The sequence below is a fragment of the Blastomyces gilchristii genome, assembly GCF_000003855.2.
Source record: "Blastomyces gilchristii SLH14081 genomic scaffold supercont1.9, whole genome shotgun sequence".
Taxonomy (NCBI): Eukaryota; Fungi; Ascomycota; class Eurotiomycetes; order Onygenales; family Ajellomycetaceae; genus Blastomyces; species Blastomyces gilchristii.
The window spans coordinates 868,139-889,215 of record NW_003101674.1 but is presented as its reverse complement, the minus strand read 5'-3'; the positions used below and the strand labels follow the sequence as shown (position 1 = coordinate 889,215).

The 21,077-nt window shown below is 46.9% G+C and overlaps 5 protein-coding genes across 8 annotated transcripts; 2 read left to right on the top strand and 3 right to left on the bottom strand.

Annotated features, from left to right (window-relative positions):
* Window positions 1-1,291: 1,291 nt before the first annotated feature.
* Window positions 1,292-1,663, top strand: BDBG_04582 (uncharacterized protein; the record flags this gene model as incomplete). Its single annotated transcript, XM_002624672.1, has 1 exon — window positions 1,292-1,663. The coding sequence occupies one exon, from the start codon at window positions 1,292-1,294 to the stop codon at window positions 1,661-1,663; it is 372 nt and encodes a 123-aa protein (XP_002624718.1).
* Window positions 1,664-3,791: 2,128 nt separating this feature from the next.
* On the bottom strand, window positions 3,792-8,826 carry BDBG_04581. Of its 2 annotated transcripts, none has more exons than XM_031721739.1 (3): window positions 8,617-8,826; window positions 4,089-8,559; window positions 3,792-4,036 (listed from the first exon to the last, which is right to left on the bottom strand). In XM_031721739.1, the coding sequence occupies exons 1-2, from the start codon at window positions 8,624-8,626 to the stop codon at window positions 4,880-4,882; spliced, it is 3,690 nt and encodes a 1,229-aa protein (XP_031578594.1). In that variant the 5' UTR covers window positions 8,627-8,826; the 3' UTR covers window positions 3,792-4,036; window positions 4,089-4,879. The 2 variants fall into 2 exon arrangements, with proteins under 2 accessions (XP_031578594.1, XP_002624717.1); XM_002624671.2 differs by lacking the exon at window positions 3,792-4,036 and having other exon boundaries at window positions 4,482-8,559; window positions 8,617-8,656; window positions 8,724-8,789.
* Window positions 8,827-8,893: 67 nt separating this feature from the next.
* Window positions 8,894-15,866, bottom strand: BDBG_04580. Of its 2 annotated transcripts, XM_031721738.1 has the most exons (3): window positions 15,703-15,866; window positions 14,614-15,622; window positions 8,894-14,543 (listed from the first exon to the last, which is right to left on the bottom strand). In XM_031721738.1, exon 3 carries the CDS (start codon window positions 14,414-14,416, stop codon window positions 9,725-9,727), a length of 4,692 nt encoding a protein of 1,563 aa, XP_031578593.1. In that variant the 5' UTR covers window positions 14,417-14,543; window positions 14,614-15,622; window positions 15,703-15,866; the 3' UTR covers window positions 8,894-9,724. The 2 variants fall into 2 exon arrangements, with proteins under 2 accessions (XP_031578593.1, XP_002624716.1); XM_002624670.2 differs by having other exon boundaries at window positions 14,614-15,866.
* BDBG_04579 lies at window positions 15,509-18,229 on the top strand. 2 transcript variants are annotated; one of them, XM_002624669.2, is made up of 3 exons: window positions 15,509-16,163; window positions 16,281-17,846; window positions 17,961-18,229. In XM_002624669.2, exon 1 carries the CDS (start codon window positions 15,589-15,591, stop codon window positions 15,889-15,891), a length of 303 nt encoding a protein of 100 aa, XP_002624715.1. In that variant the 5' UTR covers window positions 15,509-15,588; the 3' UTR covers window positions 15,892-16,163; window positions 16,281-17,846; window positions 17,961-18,229. The 2 variants fall into 2 exon arrangements, with proteins under 2 accessions (XP_002624715.1, XP_031578592.1); XM_031721737.1 differs by having other exon boundaries at window positions 16,261-17,983.
* On the bottom strand, window positions 17,692-20,967 carry BDBG_04578 (SAP domain-containing protein). The gene has a single exon (XM_002624668.2). It carries the CDS (start codon window positions 19,591-19,593, stop codon window positions 18,733-18,735), a length of 861 nt encoding a protein of 286 aa, XP_002624714.1. The 5' UTR covers window positions 19,594-20,967; the 3' UTR covers window positions 17,692-18,732.
* Between the last annotated feature and the right edge of the window lie 110 nt (window positions 20,968-21,077).

Below are 21,077 nucleotides of genomic sequence, written 5' to 3'. Positions count from 1 at the left end.
CCGCTGGATTGACCGGGGCAATGAATGGTGTAAGTTATCTGGAATTGCTGGGGCCAGTATTGCACGCCGCGGACTGGTCTGTATATTTTACTATTTGCAAAAAACTGCTATCACGACAGCAAGATAGAGAAAGCACTGTTACTCCGTAGTGAAGGAAGGTTGAAAAATAAATTACATGATGATGGCCTTTGGGCCTTGTAACTTGGATTTTGGAAATATTTTATCATTCCTGGTAACTTAAACGCCTTGTATGGTAAAGTAACTACAGGGTATGGTATGTGGTTGTTTCGATTGTTCACAATCACTGCAACTTCCCCAGATTACACATTCGATACAGGGGGGAGTTTTCCCATCAAGGTCTGTATAGGGGCTACATGGGCATATGAAGTAGGATACTGATACTGTCTACAATGCTGTAGAAGAAACGTCTGGGTCCCCCCATGTTCTAATTCCTGCAAGCTGGAAATAGTTGATTGATTACGATAAGGCGTTTGAATCTTGCTTCTTCTGCCAAAGAATAAAAGGGCCGCGAGGTCACAGAAGCTTCCTCATTCCAAACAATTAACTATTTGATTCACAGTCGAAGACGGAATATGGCGTCATTGTGCCGCAATAATACCATTCTCATTATCATTATAGTTGCATTATCCCCGTCCCGCTACTATTACATTCCAAGGAGTGGCTGCAAACCCTACGAAAGCTTATCAAAAAGCTTCAGGCTCACAGTTCTTCCCGCGAAGGCGGCAGAAAGCTTCCCTTAAAGAAATAATAATATCTAGAGAACGCGTTAATATGATCGCCCGGATCTTTATCAGAATAGCAAAATGGGCCTCGCAAATCATCAGCCAAGCGCCTGGCGATCTGCCGCCAGGCACTGTTCACTTTTCTTGACACTCCACTGGGTTTGTCTTAGCCAACGCCTTTTTTTATTTTTTCATCTGCAAGATCTGAAACATAAACCTACCAGCCAGCAGCCTTTCTCAACCACGTTTTTTCGGCCCGATCGATTTCTTGTCTCATATTTTTTTTTGATAGATCCGTCTAAGAAGCTGGCGCGGATCACAGGGCGATCAAAAACCGCCAGATTGTCTCTGATGCAAGTCAGGAACGCGCGCGTGTTTTTTGTATTATTATCTATGTTGGCAGCAGTCACTCTGTTTGCTGTACGACTACTCCGTAGCGATAGAGATATGCATCCGACCCGGTATGGGATTGTCGCTTCCTGGCTTTTCTGACTCTTATCGCCCAGCAGAAGAATGCAAAGCAACGTGTCCCTGCTATCGCTCCAATAATGAATGCTTCTCAATCCCACGAAGACGTGCCGCTTTCCATAGTAAACGCTAGCCTGTCGGAGCCGAGAAGGAACAGCAACTGGCCACGACGACGAACGAAACACTGGGAGATCTCGATAAGGCTGAATAACGACAAGGGATCAATCTTTTGGAGCCGCCAGGCCCAAGTCCATGATAAACCCAACCAAACGAACCTCATCTCCATTGGAAATAAGCGGGCAGCGAGACTATTTAAAGTCACAAAATACATAATTTGTCAGGAGCCAGAAACTGCATCCCGCATTTTCGTTTGTCAATGTGCTTACAGCGTAGATGTATTTCAGTCGCAACTTTTTGAGTATCGGCCATACATACGGAGTACGGAGTCCTAGCTGTTGAACCAACCAAAAACCAAAAAGCAATAAGAAAGAACGAAAGAAAGGCCCAGCATTGCCCAGACTGTCTAACCCCTAACCAGGGCCCGCTGATTACGTTGCCCTCCCTTCCCAAGCCCGTGAAAACCCTGGTTTAGGGGCTTGGCTAGTGCAGCAGATGAGATAGATCCACGCTGGACGCCATCGAAAATTGGGGCAACGGGCATGGTTGTTCGGGTTCTCCAACAGGAGGAGAGGAGGCAGAGGAAAGCTCCCACTGGCCGCCGGCCCAACCAATAACCGTCGAGAAAGAGCTAGCGTTGGTTGCAAGCTTTCCTTCCCTGGGACATCAGAATCAAGGACTCAAAACCAGAGTTTAGGCGGGGAGGAGGGGATATCGGCTTCCAACGCCACGGCAAGAGCATTTGCAATTGCGAGGATGCGGGGGGATGCTTGCTTCATGACCAATTCTCTGGCGCATTACTGGTGAAATATTGAGGCAAGTTTTGGCTTGATAATATAAAAAGAAATCCAGGAATCAAAATCCTGAATCGTCCCGACCCCAGCCGCAGCTGAACATGGGCGGCGCTTGGAATAATATGGTCGTGTCCAAAGGAAGAAAGAAGCAAAAGAGACACGGAGACAAAAAGTCACTAGTTCACCTCTCGGGTGGAGAAAAACCGCATCTTCCTTTTTTTAATTTTTGTTTTCTTCCCTTCTCCCCAAAGGTGTTGAATAATGAAGGGTGGAGCATCGTAAAGGGACAAAAGAATAAGTGCCGGGCCCGCACACCACAACCAGGAGCAGTAGCGGCCAGCAGGGCCACCAAATCAGGGGTCTTGTTGATCGCGCCGGGCTTCCCCCTTGTGCCCCATCTGTACGGAGTACTCCGTAACATTATGAAACACGCTGTCGATTTTGTAAGGTCTCCGCCCTCTGGCGGCCCCAATGCATCATCACTGCCGCTGAACCTCCATATGATCGATCGTCCACGGCTGTGCGATTGCACGCTCGCAACTTCTGCGTCTCGTAAACCACGGCGGAGGATAATACTTTGGGCCCCTGATTATTTTCCACTCCTTTTGCTGACTATCTTTTTACACCAGGATTGTGAGCTTGAAAGAGTTTTTATTTCTTTTATTTTTGTTTTTATTTATTTATTTTTTCAGAAATTCTTCTCCTTGCGCCAAATTGATCGCTCTGGCCAATGACAGAAGACTTACATTCCATCAAATGGGTGCGGTGCCACCTTGCTTTTCCCTTTTGCAGAGGCCCCACCCCTGAGAGAAGTATAGTACTCCGTAGATGCAAAAGAAAGAAAAAGCAAAAAGCAATGGGAAAAGGGAAAGAATTATTAATTATTATTGAAAACGAAGTCACTGACTAACTCCATCTATCTTCTTCCTCCGCATTTTTGAAAGGAATTGATTTTTGTGGTGTATCGTATCCTGAGCAGTAAAATACCATCAAATTTACAAATACATAGTTACCCCTGAAATATTTGATACGGAATGAATTTCCACCACACCTTTCGAGCAGCTCTTCTTCAGCTTCAGAATGCCTCTGCTACAGTGCGTGCGTGCTGCTATTAATATTTAATAATTAATTGTGCATTTGCTGCTTCTACAGAAATCCCTCCACGCTTTGTCACGTTTTGGGGGGGGGGGGGGTCAGGCTACTTCCTCGGCGTTGCTTTACTCCCTAATAACATCCAACAAAATGAAAAAAGAAAGAGAATTCTTCCTGCAATAATCGATTTTGCCAAGAATAAATTTAGAATCGAACACGCAAAATTGCTACTTCGACTGCATTGTTATTATTATATTTTATTGTGGAGTGGAGTGATTAGTTAGTTCTGTTCTCATGAAATAATAACTTAAGTTATTGCTCGCGCACATGCAATGGAATGGCCTGATGATGTCAGAGCTTATCCTGGGGACCACACCTCACTCACAACCCACTCTTATCCAACATACGCAGTAGATGCGGAGACACTTTGTTCTGCCGGGGCGCCCCCTTTTGACATTATTATTAGGTTGAGATGAGAGGTAGGTTAGGAGGAATCCTGGAAAGAAGTGGGCTACGAGCTATAAAATAGCAACACAGCTCAAGTTTCGGATATCCTTTTTTTAACTTGGTAAATTATTAATCTTCATTTTTCCGCCACTGGATGAGGGTTACGTTACGAGGAATAAATATGACTTCCAATTGGATGAGTATTCTGTTTGGACAAATATCCTGTTCAGCCTAGCGGGATTGGGCTCGCACTTGTGGTGTTCTTCCTACTCTCAATTCTTATATTATTACAACATGGTAGTTAACTATGGAGGAACGGAACAAGTAGGTTAGATAGGAACTGATAGATCGATGGGCTGCCCAGCATGATTTTATCTAGTAGTCTGGTAAATATATATTATGTATTTTCTTGCAGTCTTATACGCACCAGGTATATAGATTATTTATAATTGTCATGAATATGTGTAATCTCCCTCAACTCCTTTTCCCCATCATTTATTAGATCCCTTGTCGGAATAACCTTCGGTTGCTTGCTGTTCCATCACACAAAATCCGGGGAAGTTTGATCTCCGGAAAATCCCTCGGCCCGAAATGTTTAGGGGGTTGCAAAATTAACACAAAATCGGATGGATGCTGAATATTTCAGACCAATTTGATGTTTTCGATCTTTATTTGTTCCGTAGGACTATACGATCACAGTTTCTTGTTCCCGATTGGAAAAAATCCCGCGTGGAAAAAGTTTGGGCTTTTCTAGGCGCATTTGTTTTAAATTTGCTGATCGTCGGTCGATGAGCTTTGGAATGGTCGGGGGTAAAAAAGGGCGGAATCAAAGATACTGACTGATAAAGATAAAAATCTAAAATTTGCCTTTCTCTAACTACCCAGGTAGGGTAGGTAGTCTTTAATATGCAATGTCAGCCCAGCCTTTGAGAGAAAGTTGCTGCGTAGCATAAATGAAACAGCTCCATGAATGATATAAATTTTTCCGATTCAAGTATACATGCTTTTCCCAGGTATTATTAAAGGTACAGATAAATAGTAATTTGAAAAGAGAGACGAAGATATAAACGCTGAAACGCAATCGCCAAAAAGGAGGAAAACGGCATAAGAAATGATGATAGGTAAATAACAAGTTAGAAACGAATCAAAGCGAATATAAAATTAAAAAGGCTTGGACATCCAGCAAGGAACGCCTGTTCAGGATAAAACTATCATAAATCACAAAACAATCGCTAATTCATGCCTCGCTAAACCTTCGTCTTCGAGAGTAGGATAATAAGGTACCATAGCATCCGCCCCTTGAACATAGGCATCATTGTAAAGCCTCCAATATGGCTGCCTTACTTTTCTTGCCGGGTGGAACAAGCCTGCCCAAACATAGTTCATCACAATGCCAGTGCCCACGGCCATGCGGATAGCCTCGATAGCCTCGATTATACGATCAATGACGTGAGGGCTTGTCTCGAAAAGGTTAGGATAAAGCAAATTGAGGAGATGGAGCATTGCATCTTCACATCCAAGGCCAACAACGCCAAGAGCAATGTGCTTCACTACGCTGGCTGCTGTTTGTCGATGTACTTGGTCCCGGTCTATCAATGCGTCTTCAAGCAGTGGGGTGACAGCGTAAACGTAGTCTTTTGCCATTTCACCGATGTATTCAAAAAGGAAGGACATAGCTTTGAGTACGCCATTCTGGACGTTCAATTCTGGTACTCGATACTCGTTCATAAGGGCAGGTAGAACTGTGAAAGGGGCACAGGTTTCGGCAACAATACCGATGGCAACAGCTGTACAAACGCGGGATTGACGTTCTTGCACGCGAAGGTTGTTGAGAAGGGTAGCAAGGACGTCCTGGGGGCCGATTGCCTTTGCAATGAAGCCAAATGTGTTATTAGCTGCACGACGAATACCCTTTTTGTGAGCTTTGAGCATATCGAGCAACTCAAAACAAATTCGCATCCATTCTCGGGCATTAACGGATTCCGGCCCTCGATCCGCTATCCGACCAACTAAGTCAATTGTGTTCTCTTGTACTTTCTCGTGGCGATTTCGTAAAATAGGAGTGAGACGGGGTAACAGATCTCGAATAGGTGGCTGCATTTGATTGATACCGACAACGGTGACAATAGACCGTAAGGCTCCAAGAATGGAACCAAGGACTTCTGGATACTCTTCGCCGAGATATTCGTAAAGGACGATACCGAGTTTACCCATGAGGGCATCCTCACCGCACTGTTTCATGACCATAGCAATGCGGGATATAAGATCGGCGGCCTGTTGACGAACTGTTGCGGACTTGTTATTCAAACGCCAGAGAATTGTACTGACAATCTGAGGAAGATACGGCTTGCAACGAGTTCCAAGTGCGTTGACAACGGTACCAAATCCGTTCAAGATCACGATATCCTCTATGCTTTGTTCCTGGAAAGCGAACAGGACGCCATCAATAAGTCGCTCCTCTAGCCTTTCGCCAATATCTGCTGCGCCGAGGGACGCAATGACTTTCTCGACGGTTTCTACTGTCATTTTTCGATATGCTTCGCTCTCATCTTTCAGGTTGTTGACAATCTTTTCTATAATTTCGCTTACTCCAACTTTTTGGCCCAAATCAACGGTTGTTTCGACTACTTGCCGGTAGTTTCTTTTATCGAGTGCCATGCGCCTTACCCAGAAGCATTTGAAGAAATCGGTTAGCACATGTTCCTTTAAATAGGCAGCCGTGACACCATCCGTTCCCGCACACTGAGATACAACTTTCAAAACAACCTTCTTCATCTCTTCATCAGGCGAAGAGAACTCGCGAAGAAGAATTTCCATAATCTGGCTCGTAAAGTAGTTTGCACCCTCCTCATCCATAAGTGGAATAATATAGCCGACAGCCTTGAGGAAGCCTGCAAGCCCCTTGCCTCGCTGCTTTCTTGCTCCTGTCCAAAGGGGCCCAAGGATATCTTGAAAGCTTTCGATACCATATGGGTTTGCAGCTTCAGCAAGAGCAGCAATCGCCAAGCTAGTTACGGTACGAACTTTGGCTTGCTCATCACTGAGATTGTCCCCAATACAGTCCACTAAGCCCTGCAAATGTGGTAAAACTGCACATCCCATCAGGATTGGAATTTGCTGAACAATCTTAACACCGGTATGTCTTGCTTGCCATGATTTTTTACTGCGGCACACCGCCCTTAAAAACGGAAGGAGAGCGGGTATGCCAAGAGCTGATGCAACAACAGCAAAGGCTCGCGCAGTCGTGTTTCGTACGTATTCGTCGACATGATCAATATCAGGACGCATGGTGCTGATCATGTGGGCGAGACCAGCGGCTTTGCTAAGGTTGGAAATGATCTCTCGACCTTCCACACGAGCATAGTAATCCTGGTCAATAAGGAGAGGCTCAATAACAACGAGGATTTTGTGAACATAGGGTCGAACAAGGTCATCAAGTTTGTAAAGTACCCGGTCGATTACTTTAACGAGCAAATGTCGTTCCTGATCCTCCAATGATTTCTCCATGAGCAATGGAAGGATTTGATTGAAAAGAGGTCCTGCACCAAATTGACGGGCGTTATCTGTAAGTTGTCGAAGGGCAGTCTTCCTCATTGGAGGCGTGCCATTCTTGACTTTCAAAAGCAATCTCATTATTTTCCTTTCCTTTAATTCGTCGACCGACATGGTATTCTCATCTGCTCCATCGACGAGCTTGCCGAAATATTGCATATCCTCTGCTTTGAAAAACTGCAAATCTCCAACACCTGGGATATCCGTTGGCAACTGTTTCCCCATCGCCCGAGCATTCTCGGGCTCTTGCATCATGAACCCCCCAAACCCACTGGCGCTTGGAATTGGTGCTGGTGTACTCATCAGCTTCCGAGCGGGAGTCCGAATAGGTGCATACCCAGGTGGGGGTTCGAGAATCTTATAGCCTTCCGATGGAAGCATCAAGTCTAGTTCTTCGTCAGATAAAGGTGCATTTCGGCTAGAAATATCGGTTCCAAATGTTAATGGAGCAACAGGAGCCGCTGTCTGAGAAGGATGCATGGGAGTTGCAAGGCCCTCATTACCAACTGGCGTGGCTGTTACGAGAGATGGTGCTTGATCCCATCTTGATCGGCGTTTAGGCGCCTCTTCTGGTGCACCGGGAACAGGTGTTTGGTCCCATCTAGATCTCTTCGGCTTCGCTTCAACCGGTTTGTCACCTTCCGGTGCAGGTGCCGCTTCGGAGGCCACATCCCATCTTTGCTTTCTTTTCCTCCCAGAAGCTACTGACGCAGTTGAACCCGCTTCCACGTTTTCTTTGTCCGCCTCCTCTAATTTCAACGTCGCTTCATGTTCCAACGATCCATTTTTCTCGCCTTTACCATGTTGTTCTACAATCAACTTTTTCACTCGTTCTTCCTCTTTTTCGAGCTCGCGAAGAGCCATAACTTCGCGATACGTTTGGCCTTCGGTCTCTGCACCTGCTTGGGAATTTGAAGCGAAAGGGTCGGCGCGTGTCGGCGTAAGAGGGCCGCGGTTAAATCGTCGCTTCTGGTAGTCAGTCTCACGCTCTGAGATCCTGGCAGATTTCTCACGTCCAAGGAGGATATCCTCTTCCTCGACCCCTTTGCCAGCGGCAAATTCGTTCATTTGCTCCTTGGTCGCCGTATACTGGCCAGTCAGTCGGTGGCCAACGTCCCCATCTGCCATATCCTCATCTTCGTCATCAACGGGGATGGAGGTGTTATATTCCGCATACTTGTCGGTTCCATTGCGATCGTAGAGCGTTGTATCGAAGGATTCAGTCAGGGAAGCCTTGGTCGAAACGTCAGTTCGTTGGCTGGATGGATCGAAAATTTTAGAACCTTTTTTGTTCGAGGCTGCAGCGTTCCGCTCCGCCTGAAGGCGCCTTATGGCCTCGAAGTCGGCTATAAATGAGGTAGTTAGTTCTGTTGCTAAGATATCTGGCGCCCGGGTGTGCGTACCGTCAGACATGATTGCGACTGGAGGGCTGCACAAATACAGCTAAAACAGTCCGTTAGGATGTATCATCGGTAACAGGGTGTGTGATATATAGTGAAGATGGACCTACGGTGATGGTCGCGGTTGTTTCTTTGCAGTGGTCGCTATTGATGCCTCTAGAGAATGATAAGCAAAATTAGGGAAAGCGCGGTTGTTGGTTTTTGCCACAAGGAGATTGGCGGTTTAGATCTTATCACATGACCCCCCAGCTCCATCCAATGACCTCGGGATTATCCTAGGTCGGATCTTCTGTGGTTGACAATAAGTGATTTATTTTATATTTCATGATGGACTCGCATAAATCAAAAGCCTTCTGCTCAAAATTTGACTTCTGGAGTAAAACGTTTGGGATATTAGTATAGCTATTCTTATGTAGGTACGAGCATAATAAATAACAATCTTTCCTCCTATATTCCATGCCATCGATTGCGACATGAGTGACATAATAGTACTTCGTCAAAACGCATGGAGTAGTAAATCGACAACCATATAAAACACGCTAAATCGAACAAAATTCATCAAGAATAATGGTATCACAAGACATCAAGCAATGCAACGCTAACCACCTGTGTAAAACCCAAGAAGACAGATTAAAAAAAATTAAGAAAACGATGATGCAAAACGCTCACAGATACAAGTAAAATAATTACACATAGAATAGAACGTGGCCTGCCGTAGGAATGGAAAAAGAAAAATGGAAAGAGCTTAATGTACAGAACAGCAAAACGAGATTGGCCGCGAGGCCTATTGGGAAATCTTCGTAGTGTCTGGCATTGGCGATTTGGTAGCCCTGTCTCATCTGTTTGAGTCATTTCGTGAAGAGTAAAACGGGGGAATAGATCGTTAAAAATCATTCATCATTCATAATCGTGTTTGAGGTCGTAAAGGTAAATAAAGAGAGGAAGCAGCGTTGCTGATGCTTCTTCGGGGTAGTAAGGATGATCGAAAAGGAAATATTCCGCTCAAAGGGCGTAAAGGAATTTCGGTAGCTTCGTTGTTAGAGAGCACCAAGGAATATGGATGCATTTACCGTTCGTTATGGGTGCCCCTAGGTTCCTTGTTCTTGCATTTTTAAATGCTTGCAGTCCTTCGGGGTTCGCTTGGTTTTTGCGCAAAAGCGATTAGTAACCGGAACCCTGTCCCACGTCTTTGGCACTCCCTCAGAACCCTTCTGTCAGCCCAGATGCTGTAATCCGGGTTTCCGTCAGGTAGTATTGCAGCCTCATAGCAGCGGGTATACCACCAACGAGCGACTTTGGCTACCATTTTAGCAATGGATTCATCATTGGACTCCGAGGGGCTAGAATCTGAGAGAAGGTCACCAAGAGAAACGCTGGGATTGTCTGATGGAGGTCGCTTCGGCTTACTACCTCCTTGAGTGGTCGATGTAGGATTCGGGGAGTACGGGTGTATCGACGTGACTGACCGGTTGGAACTGGATGTATCAGATGAGCTCAAAATAGTGCCTGCAACTGGCACACCAACTATGCATCGATTCAAATTCTCGAACCCTCGCTTTCCAAGCAACCTCTGGATATTGTCGCTTGCGGGTTTGAGACTTATGCTTGGATCTGCCACAAATATACGCTCTTTTAACATACGAACAGCTTTTCGTGTTCGGGTCCCCATATTCACCATGTCTAGGTCCATAACATTCATTTCTAGATATGCGCCTGGCCGCAACACGCGTTTGCACTCTGAAATAGTAGCCCGCAATCCACTCTCGGAGCAAGCAGCCGGGAATCGAATAACTGCTGCGGTGAAGAATCCCCTGGGAAACGGAAATGGGTTTTCCATATTAGCGTGATGGATAGTTCTGTGATTAGAAGGGGGCTGCCAGGCCGCGGGGTTACTGGAAATTGTGGAAGGTCCTGAGAACCCAAGACTGTACACAGTTGCAGTAGGATAAGTCAATGCACAGTAAAACGACCAATCATCGTTTCCTAAGCCGTCAATAACAAGAACTCGACCCTGATCTTGGTCTTTGAGGTGATTGTGTGCAGGGCTGAAAAGTACTCGCCCAAACGATAACCACCGGCTGGTCATGAGGGAGCTAGAGCGAAGGTTTATTTGCTCCACAGCGCCATTGCGATCTCGCTCTGCTCTATCTAGGAGGATGGTATTTCTGCGACGATCTGCTTCACTTTTCTTAGGCGTAGGAAGCGAAGATTCTCTAATTATGTCCGATTCTGAATCTAATCGCCGGACGGATAATGTACCATCTTGATTCATCAGCTCTGCGCTGTTCGTATTGCCGTTGCCACCATACATGCCGTTGAACGGCATTGGAGGAGACTGGGACATGGAAGAGTGTAGAGCAGAAAGTATCATAGACCTGCGTAGGCGCACTGTGCTTCCACTTGATCTTGCCGAAGACATTGATCGATGCAAGGACGGGTTTTCCGAAGGGATGGGAGCAAGACGGTCCCCATTTCTCGTTTCACTTATCTCCACTTGCAAAGTCCTGCTGGCACGAGTGGCCATTTCAAAAGACTGCTGGGAAGAGTTTGACCTTCTCTTTTTGGGAGCCGCTTTCGGTGATAGCACCGTGTCAATGAAATCATCGTATTCATTCCAGATCTCGTCTTCGCTGAGTTTTGAACCCGGATGTGGTGCAACAGCAGTCACAGTAGTCAAGCTCTTGCAACCCTCAGAGCTACTAGAGCCAGAGGCTATGGATTTCCGTGGAAAAGTCAAGAATTCGCGATCCTTCTGTGCATATGATGCATTGTTTCCTGGTATGATATGAACGGAAGGGTCCGAAATTGCACACTCCGGATAGAACGCATGACTGGGGAGAGCCTCCACTTGAGACCCCACGGGGGGTCGACCGGGATTATAAAATTGAACAGGCTGAGAGTCGGCCGTAGCCAAGAAGGAAGGCATATCAGCTCTGCTGAAGGGGCGGGAAAATGAAGGGATAGGTTGGTTTTTCTGCGTGTCTCGGCTCGAAATTACTAGAGGAATTCTTCCCACTGATGCAAGTCGGTTAGGCCGTCGTTCTTCCCGAACATCCCCTTTCGGTTGAACACCGTTTGTTTCTTTCTCATCAAAGATATCTTTGTTGAAAAATACCTTTGGTGACGAAGGAAGCTTTTCGAAGGCATATCCTCCTAAAAGTGGAGGAGATGGCAGCAGAACGGAGTGACCGTGTTCTCTTTTCAAGCCAAGCCCGAGGGGAACTTCTTCGGTCTCGTCGACCTCTTCCTCGGTGGCTGGTGATTCCTCAAGCCCTTGGAAAATATCTCTGAGTGACTCCGGATCTAGGTGCTCATTTTCGAGGAGCGCATAGTGAGCCACTTGCCTGGCAGAAGGAAGCTTAGATATGGCAACTGACACTTCGACAGAAGGACTTGGTTCAGGAAGTGATCCCTTTCGTGGGTTTTGGTGGCTCCTTTGAAAAAAATTCCACTTCCCTTTCCTCTCGGGCTTCTTGTTATCCTTTTTATCGTGACCACGTTCGTTCACAGTAATAGATACGCTGGACTGAGAAAACGATGTTTGGCTTGTGTTACAACTGTCAATGGATGGGCGGGATTTGGGAACATCGGTATGGATGGATAGTGGTACAGGCGTTTGTTCTTGGGACTCGAAGAGCTGTGACCTCCGGAAAGACCGACGGTTGGCAAGGCGTTGGTTTTCTTCATTTCGTTGTATTTTGTATAGTAAAGAGTCAAAAGTTTCGGCTGGCTGCGAAGTGAGTGAAACTAATGACTCCGCAGACGCCCCAACGGCTTTCGAATATTGTGGACCAGGACAAGAAGTTGCCGTCGACGTGGCGCTCACGCCACTCGCGCTCTGCTCGCTCTGTATTCGACTGAGATCTGCTCCAATGATCCCCTGTCCACTAATGACAACTGGTTCCAGGCGATCCAATAGGAAATCATCCATTTCCGATTCTGTCTGGCTAGCAGTGCTGCCCTTCCTCGATGGACGAGTTGCGCTCGCGGACCTTGCTCTTCCATTGACGCTATTTATGCTGGATCTTCGCCCCCGCTGGGCATACCTTCCATAACCTTCGTGGCCAGTTCCTGCAGCAGGGCCACGTCGGTTCGACTTATCTTTCGAGTCCGAACCAACTATATCTGTATCTGATTTTCCTTTTCTTGAGAATATCCCAAACCGCCTTGTCCTGCCACTTGCTGAAGGTTCTTTAGCTTGCTTAGGGTCTTTTGATAAAACCATGTTCGCACGGGACAGGGAGTCCTTTGAACCCGTCCCAATTTTGGAGCTCTGGTTACCAGTGAGATATGGGGAGGCATATCGATTAGGAACCCGGATAGAACCTTTAGACTGGAACGATTCCGTCGAAGAATTGATATTATGAACTCTATGAATCCTGTCATGAGTAGAGTCGCTGGAAGCCTGACGTTTATGCCCAGAGTGCTTTAGGGTTGCCATATTACTCTGAATTACCGGAGATGGTTTCAGTTCCAGGTCACTTGTACCAGCACGGCTGGGTCTAGGTGGCCGGAAAGTCGAGGTTGGAGCTGGCAGCCGAGAAGAATTTTCGGTTTTGCTCTGATCTGGTTTGATAACTTGCTTCTCTTCCCGTATCTCCAAGTCCTCATTTGGCATTTGCTTGGAATCGCTCATCGTCGTCTTCGGAGATTTGAATTTAGTGGATGATTTTCGAGGCGGGGCCCTGCGAGGAGGTTCTAAGGGTATTGTTCCCCTATCACCATACTTCCGTTCGACTTTGTCAGTCTTGCCTGCCGTTATAGGAGGATGAGTCTGAGCTTTACGGGGTGTTCTTGGATAAAATGAAGGTCCATCTTTGTTGGCAGTGGTGGGAATAGTGGAGGGAACAGGAGCAGTAGATTGCCCAGGGAGTGGACTTCTCGATAGACCGGGGCTAGGTTGCCTTAAACGTGACCCGATCTTTGTTAGTTGAGTGATTCCTGGCGAATACGAAGACATGGAGGTTGGAGTGGACGTCCTGCTACTCCATGGCCCAGGCGATTCAGAATATCTCGTGGAGGGGCTGCTGGTGGATGTGAAATTAGGAGTTGGAGGGGGGAAGGCCGTTGTATTTATTGTATTTGCTAGTCCGGTCAATTCCTCTGGGATATCCTTCGGGATGCGAGGAATTTCTCCAGCTCTAGTACGCTGTTGAGCCGTTGATTGTAGAGGCTGGACTTGATCCTGTGTTCGGCTCCTCGAATCCTCATCGGGCCTGTCTGCTGAAAGGGGCTCCAAGCTTAATGGGTTGCTCTCACCCTCCATCTTCGACAAGGAAGTATTAGAACCAAAAAAGCCAAACTTTGACGTATCGGATGCCGCCCTATTGCGCTCAGCATATTGCTCTATCGACGGAGCTTTCCTCCGCAGCACATTACGGGATCGGCCCTCTGCTGAAGATAGTTTCCCGAGCCTATCAGCAATTGCATGATCTGGCTTTAATTGAGATTGAGCAGGGGGAGGCATCTTGCCCATCGATGGTATTAAGCTAGGTGCCAGGGAGGAACCAACTTTCGAGGGTTGCGGAATCCTCAAGGGCTGCCCGTTGGATTTTGATGGGATTTTGGTATTCTGAGGAGTCGGGATTCTTCCTCGAAAAGAGCTCTCATTATCTGAGACTAACGAGCCTCTTCTATTTCTGGAAGGTAAAAAAGTTCGCTGGGCTTGAGATCTAGTTGTCGTTAAACTAGACTGGCTTATGTTCGGTACACCGGGAATTCTAGATAGGTGGACATCTTGAGATGGCTCCGTTAAGTCCTCCTGTTTTAACATCCGCCCCCGATCAAATCTGTGAGAGGGCATGGTGCGACCTGAGCTCGAAATACCTGGCCCAGGTTGAAGAACCAGCTTTCCAAAACTTTACTATGAATAGCAAGCCGCAGACTCATAACAGATGGGCACTAGGAGCTGCATGGGAATGACGCCGTATCTGTATCAAGGTCAACAACGAGGTTCGGTGGCTTCAAGGGGTTGAGTATAACCATGCTATGGGAACTCACAGTCAGGGCCAGACTTTCCCATTCCTTCCTGCTTTGCTCTATGACAAACAACCATAGAATAACACTAAATATCTTTCACAGTGACCTGCACCATACATAGACTCTGCAGCGTGTGCTTTAAGGTACAGTACAATTGAACTGTAGAAGATTTATCATGGGTTGTAAATCCCCGTACGAAAACAAGGTAAAGAAAAAAGAGGAAAGCGTCAACGCCAACGTCAGGAGAAAAGATATGTGAGAGCCTCTCTTATAATGTAGATATTTCAACAGCCGTCAGAAAGATTGAGGCACAGGATGTTCACATCATCGGGCGTCTAGGCACTTGGTATACACATATACTGCATGTATGCAACTTCGCCACACACGGCGGGCCCGTTTAGGCCTTAATGCAGTGAGTTGTGGCTAGGAAAGTGGCAGGGCCCAAGAGAACCGGTAAGGCGAACGACTAGACAACGGCCACGTCAATGAGTGCCATCATTATGCAGAGTGAGTTCCTGATCGACGGCTAGGCCAATGTGGTTGACCAAAATTTCGAGAATCGTGAAGCTTTCTCCTGGGAAGCAAACAGGGGCAAAAAAAATGTAGAAAAATGTAAAATGAATAGCCCTGAGGTGCCCATCGGCCTCCCTTTAAGGTCCAAGGAGGGGTCATTGTGCCCTTAGGTCCTGGGTAACGGGTTGGACAGGGGTGCAGAGGGCCGGCGCCTGTGAAGCCCAGCAATGGAGTCTCACCCTCCGGGGGAGTGACTGGCAAGACTCTAGTTGGTGAGCTCGAGATCCAGCAATGAGGCGAAAGGAGAGTTTCGGATAACGGTGCGGTACGGAGCGCGGCTGCTGGGGTTTCCCGCTAAAAACCAGACTTTGCTTAAGGCCGGGCTTATTGGCAGTGGCGAGTCACGAGGCACCGCTACAAATAGGTTGAGCGAGTGTCTGTAGATGGCAAGGAAGCTGGACTTCGGGAATCCAGCGCCCTGATATGCTCGCGTTGGTGCCGCAGTGGGTACCAGTCGCTATGCTGGAGACGTTAGCGGATCTGTGGGCTGCGAACAAGAACAAGACCTGGTGGCTCTCAGCACGGATCCCTTCTCACATCTCGTTAGCTGCGACATATTTTCTTCCTTCGAATAAAGAGCCTGTTCAATCACGCTACAAAAAGGAGCATGCCGCAGTCGGGCCTTTGAATGGCGTCAGCCAGTCATTTGGCAGCTTGCAACAGGTAGTTAAGAGACATCGGCTGTACCGCTGCAAGCGACTGACTCAGGGCTTCGGCGGGCAATAATATCAGGCTCCCAGAACTCGCGAATACCCCCCACCTGCAAATCTCTCAACCAGCATCAACACCTCCGGTTTGTGTACTCCTCCCAACTTTGGTCATTCATACTTCTTGTCTGAAGTCACGGTTCCAAGGTACCTCCTACCTGTACAAGGAGTCAAAATACCCCTTCATAGGTAGTCTCGTGCTACTAGTATTACATCGCAGTGCGCCGCCCCAGACTACACTTGCATGATCAAGGAATCCTATCACGTTTCAAAGCAGAACAGGAGAACTCCGTGAGCTCCTCCCCTTGACATCTATTAGACTAGTTACCAGACGTGCCGTGCCGTCATCAACCAGTCTTTCACGACGATCTGCTAATTGTTCTTGGAGCTTTTCTACATGCCAATCAGCTTCACGAAAATCCAAAACCACTCAATCATTACCCAAAGCTTGTTAAAGACTTCATTGGCTTCATTCAATGGCCCATCGATAATACACCCCTCCGAATTGCTATCGATAAGAGGAAGATGGACTTGTCATCTAAACTTGTCCCTTTCCCAACCGGGGTTTAGTTATGCAATATCCATTGACAATAATAATATCCTCTTGAAAGTGATAAATGAAAACATATTTTTGTGATTTATCCGCGCAACTGTGCAGGAGACCAGTCGAATCTCTGGGGGCCACAAGCTCTTCGGGGCGCGAGGGCATGGACGTCAAAGTTGGCGAGCGTTTTTATTCGCTTTGCCAGGGCCAATTGCATCCCGAATCAGCCAAACGGCTCCGTGATTCGCAGGCAGGGTTATCCAGGCTAAGAGTTAGCGAGGCACGCGAATGCAACTCTGGCTCGGCACTCTCAGAGTCTCGCAACACAGCGTTCTACCTCAAATCCTAACCGTCCCCGGAATTCGAGAATAATAACCCTCTGTGATGCTCGGCCTTCATGGACGCCGATCCTCATTCTCAATGTGGCCTCTGCGGAGTTTATTTGGTAGCAGAGAAGCATGATAGGATTTAAACAAACATTGTCAATCAGCCTTTGATCTCTGAGTTTTTGATCATTGCCTAGGACAAGATTTTCATGCTGTGATCTCTATGTCGTGCAGCGAGGCGCAGACTCTAATCTAAAAGACAAAAATAACACTATATTTTCGGGTTTAAAAGACTTTGCTATCTGCCAGAGGAAATCAAGAAATGACGCAGAGGCACGTTTCTTCGTGATAGGCGCACATATCACGCCGGCTCACAAGGGCATTTGTTTGCAGGGGATTTAACGTGGGGTATGGAAGTTGACCGGTAGGCTGAGGGATCCAGAGGGAAAATATCAAAAATGAAAATTACAAAGAAAAAAGAAAAAATGTAGTTATATGCCGCCATCTTAAAAAACTAGGAGATTTTTCTACTCTGAGCCTATCATACCGCTCGAATCATGGTCTTCCACTTCTTCATCAAACTCATCCCAATCTGCATGTCTGTGCTCTGTATCTCCCGACCTCGTTTCCCTATCAGAAGAAGCTGAGGGGTTCTGTTCGCTTAGTGGTTAATCTAAGGCGGAGAAATATCAAATTCTCTAGATCAACTCGTCTTGCTATGTATCAGGCGAAAATCATTCTATTTGCTGCCATCCTTACAGTGTTTGAAAGGCTTTCCCAGCTTAGCATCCCAAAGTCAAATACGGAGTACACTATGGCGAGAACGAGCCGAAACGCACAGTCGCTAATAATCCTGCAGGGGAGCAACCTCGGGGGTCAATCAACGCTGTCCGCAGCTCCTGTTTTCGACATGCAGAGTACAGAGTAAATGCACGATTCAGCTGTGCTGGGACGGCAAGCCCCCGTGATTTTCTCTATTCTTCCTATCACGATTCCACAGCAAACCACGCTAAGAATTAATCCCCTCGAGTCACTAATCCAAACTCGTCCGCTGGGCGCGTATGCTGGGTCGATCCACACGCTTGACAGAGTAACTAAATATTGGTGAGAATCCACTGGTTAAAAAGAACCAACTTCATGCTGTCTAATTATTAAGGTCTTACGAAGTCCATAACGCCAGATCCATAGGCTGATTTGTATTTTTATCTCCCACACAAGGGCTACAAGGCTGACTTCCTTCCATGTACTCCGTACGGACTATTAGTTTTAGTAGATATTTTAATCGAGAGCTCTTGACTCTAAACCCTTTCTTCCACAACACACAAACTAATAATAGAAAGCTTGCATGACAGGAACAGAGATTAAGAAAGTGAGATGCTAACTGAGTCTGTGACTGTCAATCATTGTGTTTTTCAAGGGACGCTTTTGATTAAGAGTAAATTAAGCCCTCTAGTTATAAGTATGTCATATATGTGATAAAAACTTTCAAGACAGAACAATCGTATCCTCCGTTGATATTATGGGGCCTGTGCAAGAATGTAACATATGTTTCCTTTCTAAGTATTGGTGAACATACCTAGGTACATACATAGGCTATAGAGTGCCTAGCTTTCCTTTTGTCAGGTTTCCCAACTGGCTTCTGTCAATAGTCTAGCAACAAGCACAATTAAGCCTGGCCAGATAGCATATGTATTTAACAGCACAAATCACTGCCAGGGACAGGAACAAAGAAATATAAATGAAAATAAGGCAGGGTACAACAGAGAAAATATATTCCTCTTTGACTTACAATGCAACAATTAACAACAAAGTAATAGCAGAGGAAATCCCAGGCCAGCAAACTCCCAAGTCACTGATCACAAAAGATACAACAAATCAGAAAAAGTTAGACAACTGAATCTGAAAAAGGAAAATAACCCGTGAACGATAGAAACACATATTCGAGAAAAGAAGACCGAGAAAGCCGATTTAGAAGCCTGTCACCTATACCCTAACCGAATCGGTTTTTCCTCCTTTCCAACGCGATACGATCTTGCTCGCTCCAGGAATTGCCGTTTCCACCATTGCTTTGTCGGGGAGCAGGTCCTCGACGTCCCCCCGCTCTCCCCATGTGACTCCTGCCCCGTCTGAAGTCGCGGCGCTTCCCACCACGGCCACTTCCACCTTCATCACCACGCTCCCGCTTCCTTGAGCGCTCCGGCAGGGCCTCATCCAAACCCTTGACAATCGATGCGTCTTCCGTAACTGTCCCAAATCGTTTCGCCCTTTCAACAGCTTTCTTCGCTTGCTCCAGTGCAGTTGATGAATCCTCCACTATCCCGAACTTCTCTGCACGAGCTTTCCTTTTGGCAAGTTCAATTTCCAGATCGGTGGCTGATAGCCCTATGCTGTAATCGACTGCTGGTTTCTCTCTTGCTTGCACCTCGGTGCCGTTAACTTGCACCGCGACAGCAGCTTTATCTCCGCCAGCTGCCGCGCTGGCAGTCTCCGCCTTGTCTTCGCTTCTCACAACTTTGAGATCGTGAGTTGTGGATGGATCAATATCGACCTTCTGGTTTGGTACCGCAGTGGGATTGGGAACCTGGTTTATTGGAGCTGCAGTTGCCGTGCTGGCGTCCGGTTTCGCAGGTACGACAGGTTCAGCAAGCGCCGCATCGTCATCCCAATCTATTACATCCTCAATCGCAGTTGGTTTCACGGGCGCAGCGGCGGCCGCTCTTTCGGCGTCTGCTTTATCTGCTTCCTGGAGTCGAGCGATGAGGTCTGCCTTCTTCCCGGTGTGGGGCAGAGAACGAGATTTGAGGATTTCAATGAGCTCCGCGTTTGTCTTTTTGGCGTACTCTGCTGGCATTGTGAAGGATGTGGAAGGTCAGGTAATGGGAGGTGGTTTAGAGACGGCCGAGTAATAGCTCAGGATGCTTGGAGGTCGAGATTTCGCTCCAGAAAAGAGCAGATTTCCGTAGCGAGTTAGGATCAAGAAAGGTGAAAATTCAACAGCTGTGGAATCGCATGGTGTGATACGTTTGTAAACAAAAAGCAGATACGTTAAGTCCAGATAGATGGGAAACGCTGCTTTGAAACCGATGGCGATCAATAAAATTGTCGCAGTTGGCCTGGAAAATCTCCTGAGTTCTATCGCGTCACGGTTTAGCCGCGCCTAACCCGAAATGGGAGTGGCTGGTGCAACGTAGTCACGTGAAACATGAACAATTTGTTGCTTCCGCCTAATATAGGTAAAGCTTGGCGGTATAACTACTCCGTATCTGGGAAATGAATGAACAATGCCCACCACCGCTGGGGACTGGGGCCTGATCCTGGAATTTTCATAATTGTGATGGGTTGTTGAGCAATTCCCTAGATAAATCGAAGTACCTGAGTCACATAACTCTTTCCTCTACCAGGAGCCACCGCAAAGGATCGGAAACATGGGCAGGACCCCTTCTTTGAGCCCCCTGTTTTGAGTCTCGCCTGGGTTCAACTGTCCAGCTCTACTTGTGGGCGATGCAGAGAGGGAAACTGTTCAGGGTTGTGTGGTGGCTTCCCCTTGGTTCAATCCAGGATAACAAGAGAAGTATAAGGTCAAGTGCACACTGAATAATGCCCAAATAGCACCAAGCTAATCTTCGCGATCTTCGTTGATACTCTAGAGCCAGGCTGATATTAGTCTTCAAGTCAACGACAGTGTGAGAATTGTTCGATATGGAATCTTCACTGCAGGAACTAAACAATAATATTTAGTAGAAAGGAAGCCGGAAAATGAGTTTCTCATTGCAACCTTAAGGCGAAATATCCATTGCCATCTATTCTCGCTGGTCATTTTTCGCTGCCTATCTACAGATATTCAAAAATGTGACACATCATCTCGTGAGGGAAGGCAGGGATCTCCCAGTCCATCAACCGGGAATTAATCCGCCGAAGATGCCATCAAATACTTCTTCCCTATCCAAAAGAGCCCAGGGAAGGGTCCACACCACCACAAAGTCACATTACCAAAATGGCACCGAGCGGATGGTTCACCCTCCATCCAGTCACAGTCCAGAACTTACCCCTGTTATTTCACACCACCCTCCCTCCTGACACTTTTATTCTTCTCCATTCAAACTGCCCACCAATTGTGGGTCTGTCCAAAGAGCTTAAATAGCGGGAAGGGGGGAAAGCGGACAAAGATTCCTGGCTCCTCCGGGCCGGCAAACCTACGCGACAAACCCCTCCTCTATCTCGCTAGGTTTAAACATGGAATGTTTGAACATGAGCATGAACATCATAAAACGGAAATGAGGGGTATGATCTGTGTGATGGGGGAGGCATTAGTTTCATTTACCGCTCATGACGAAA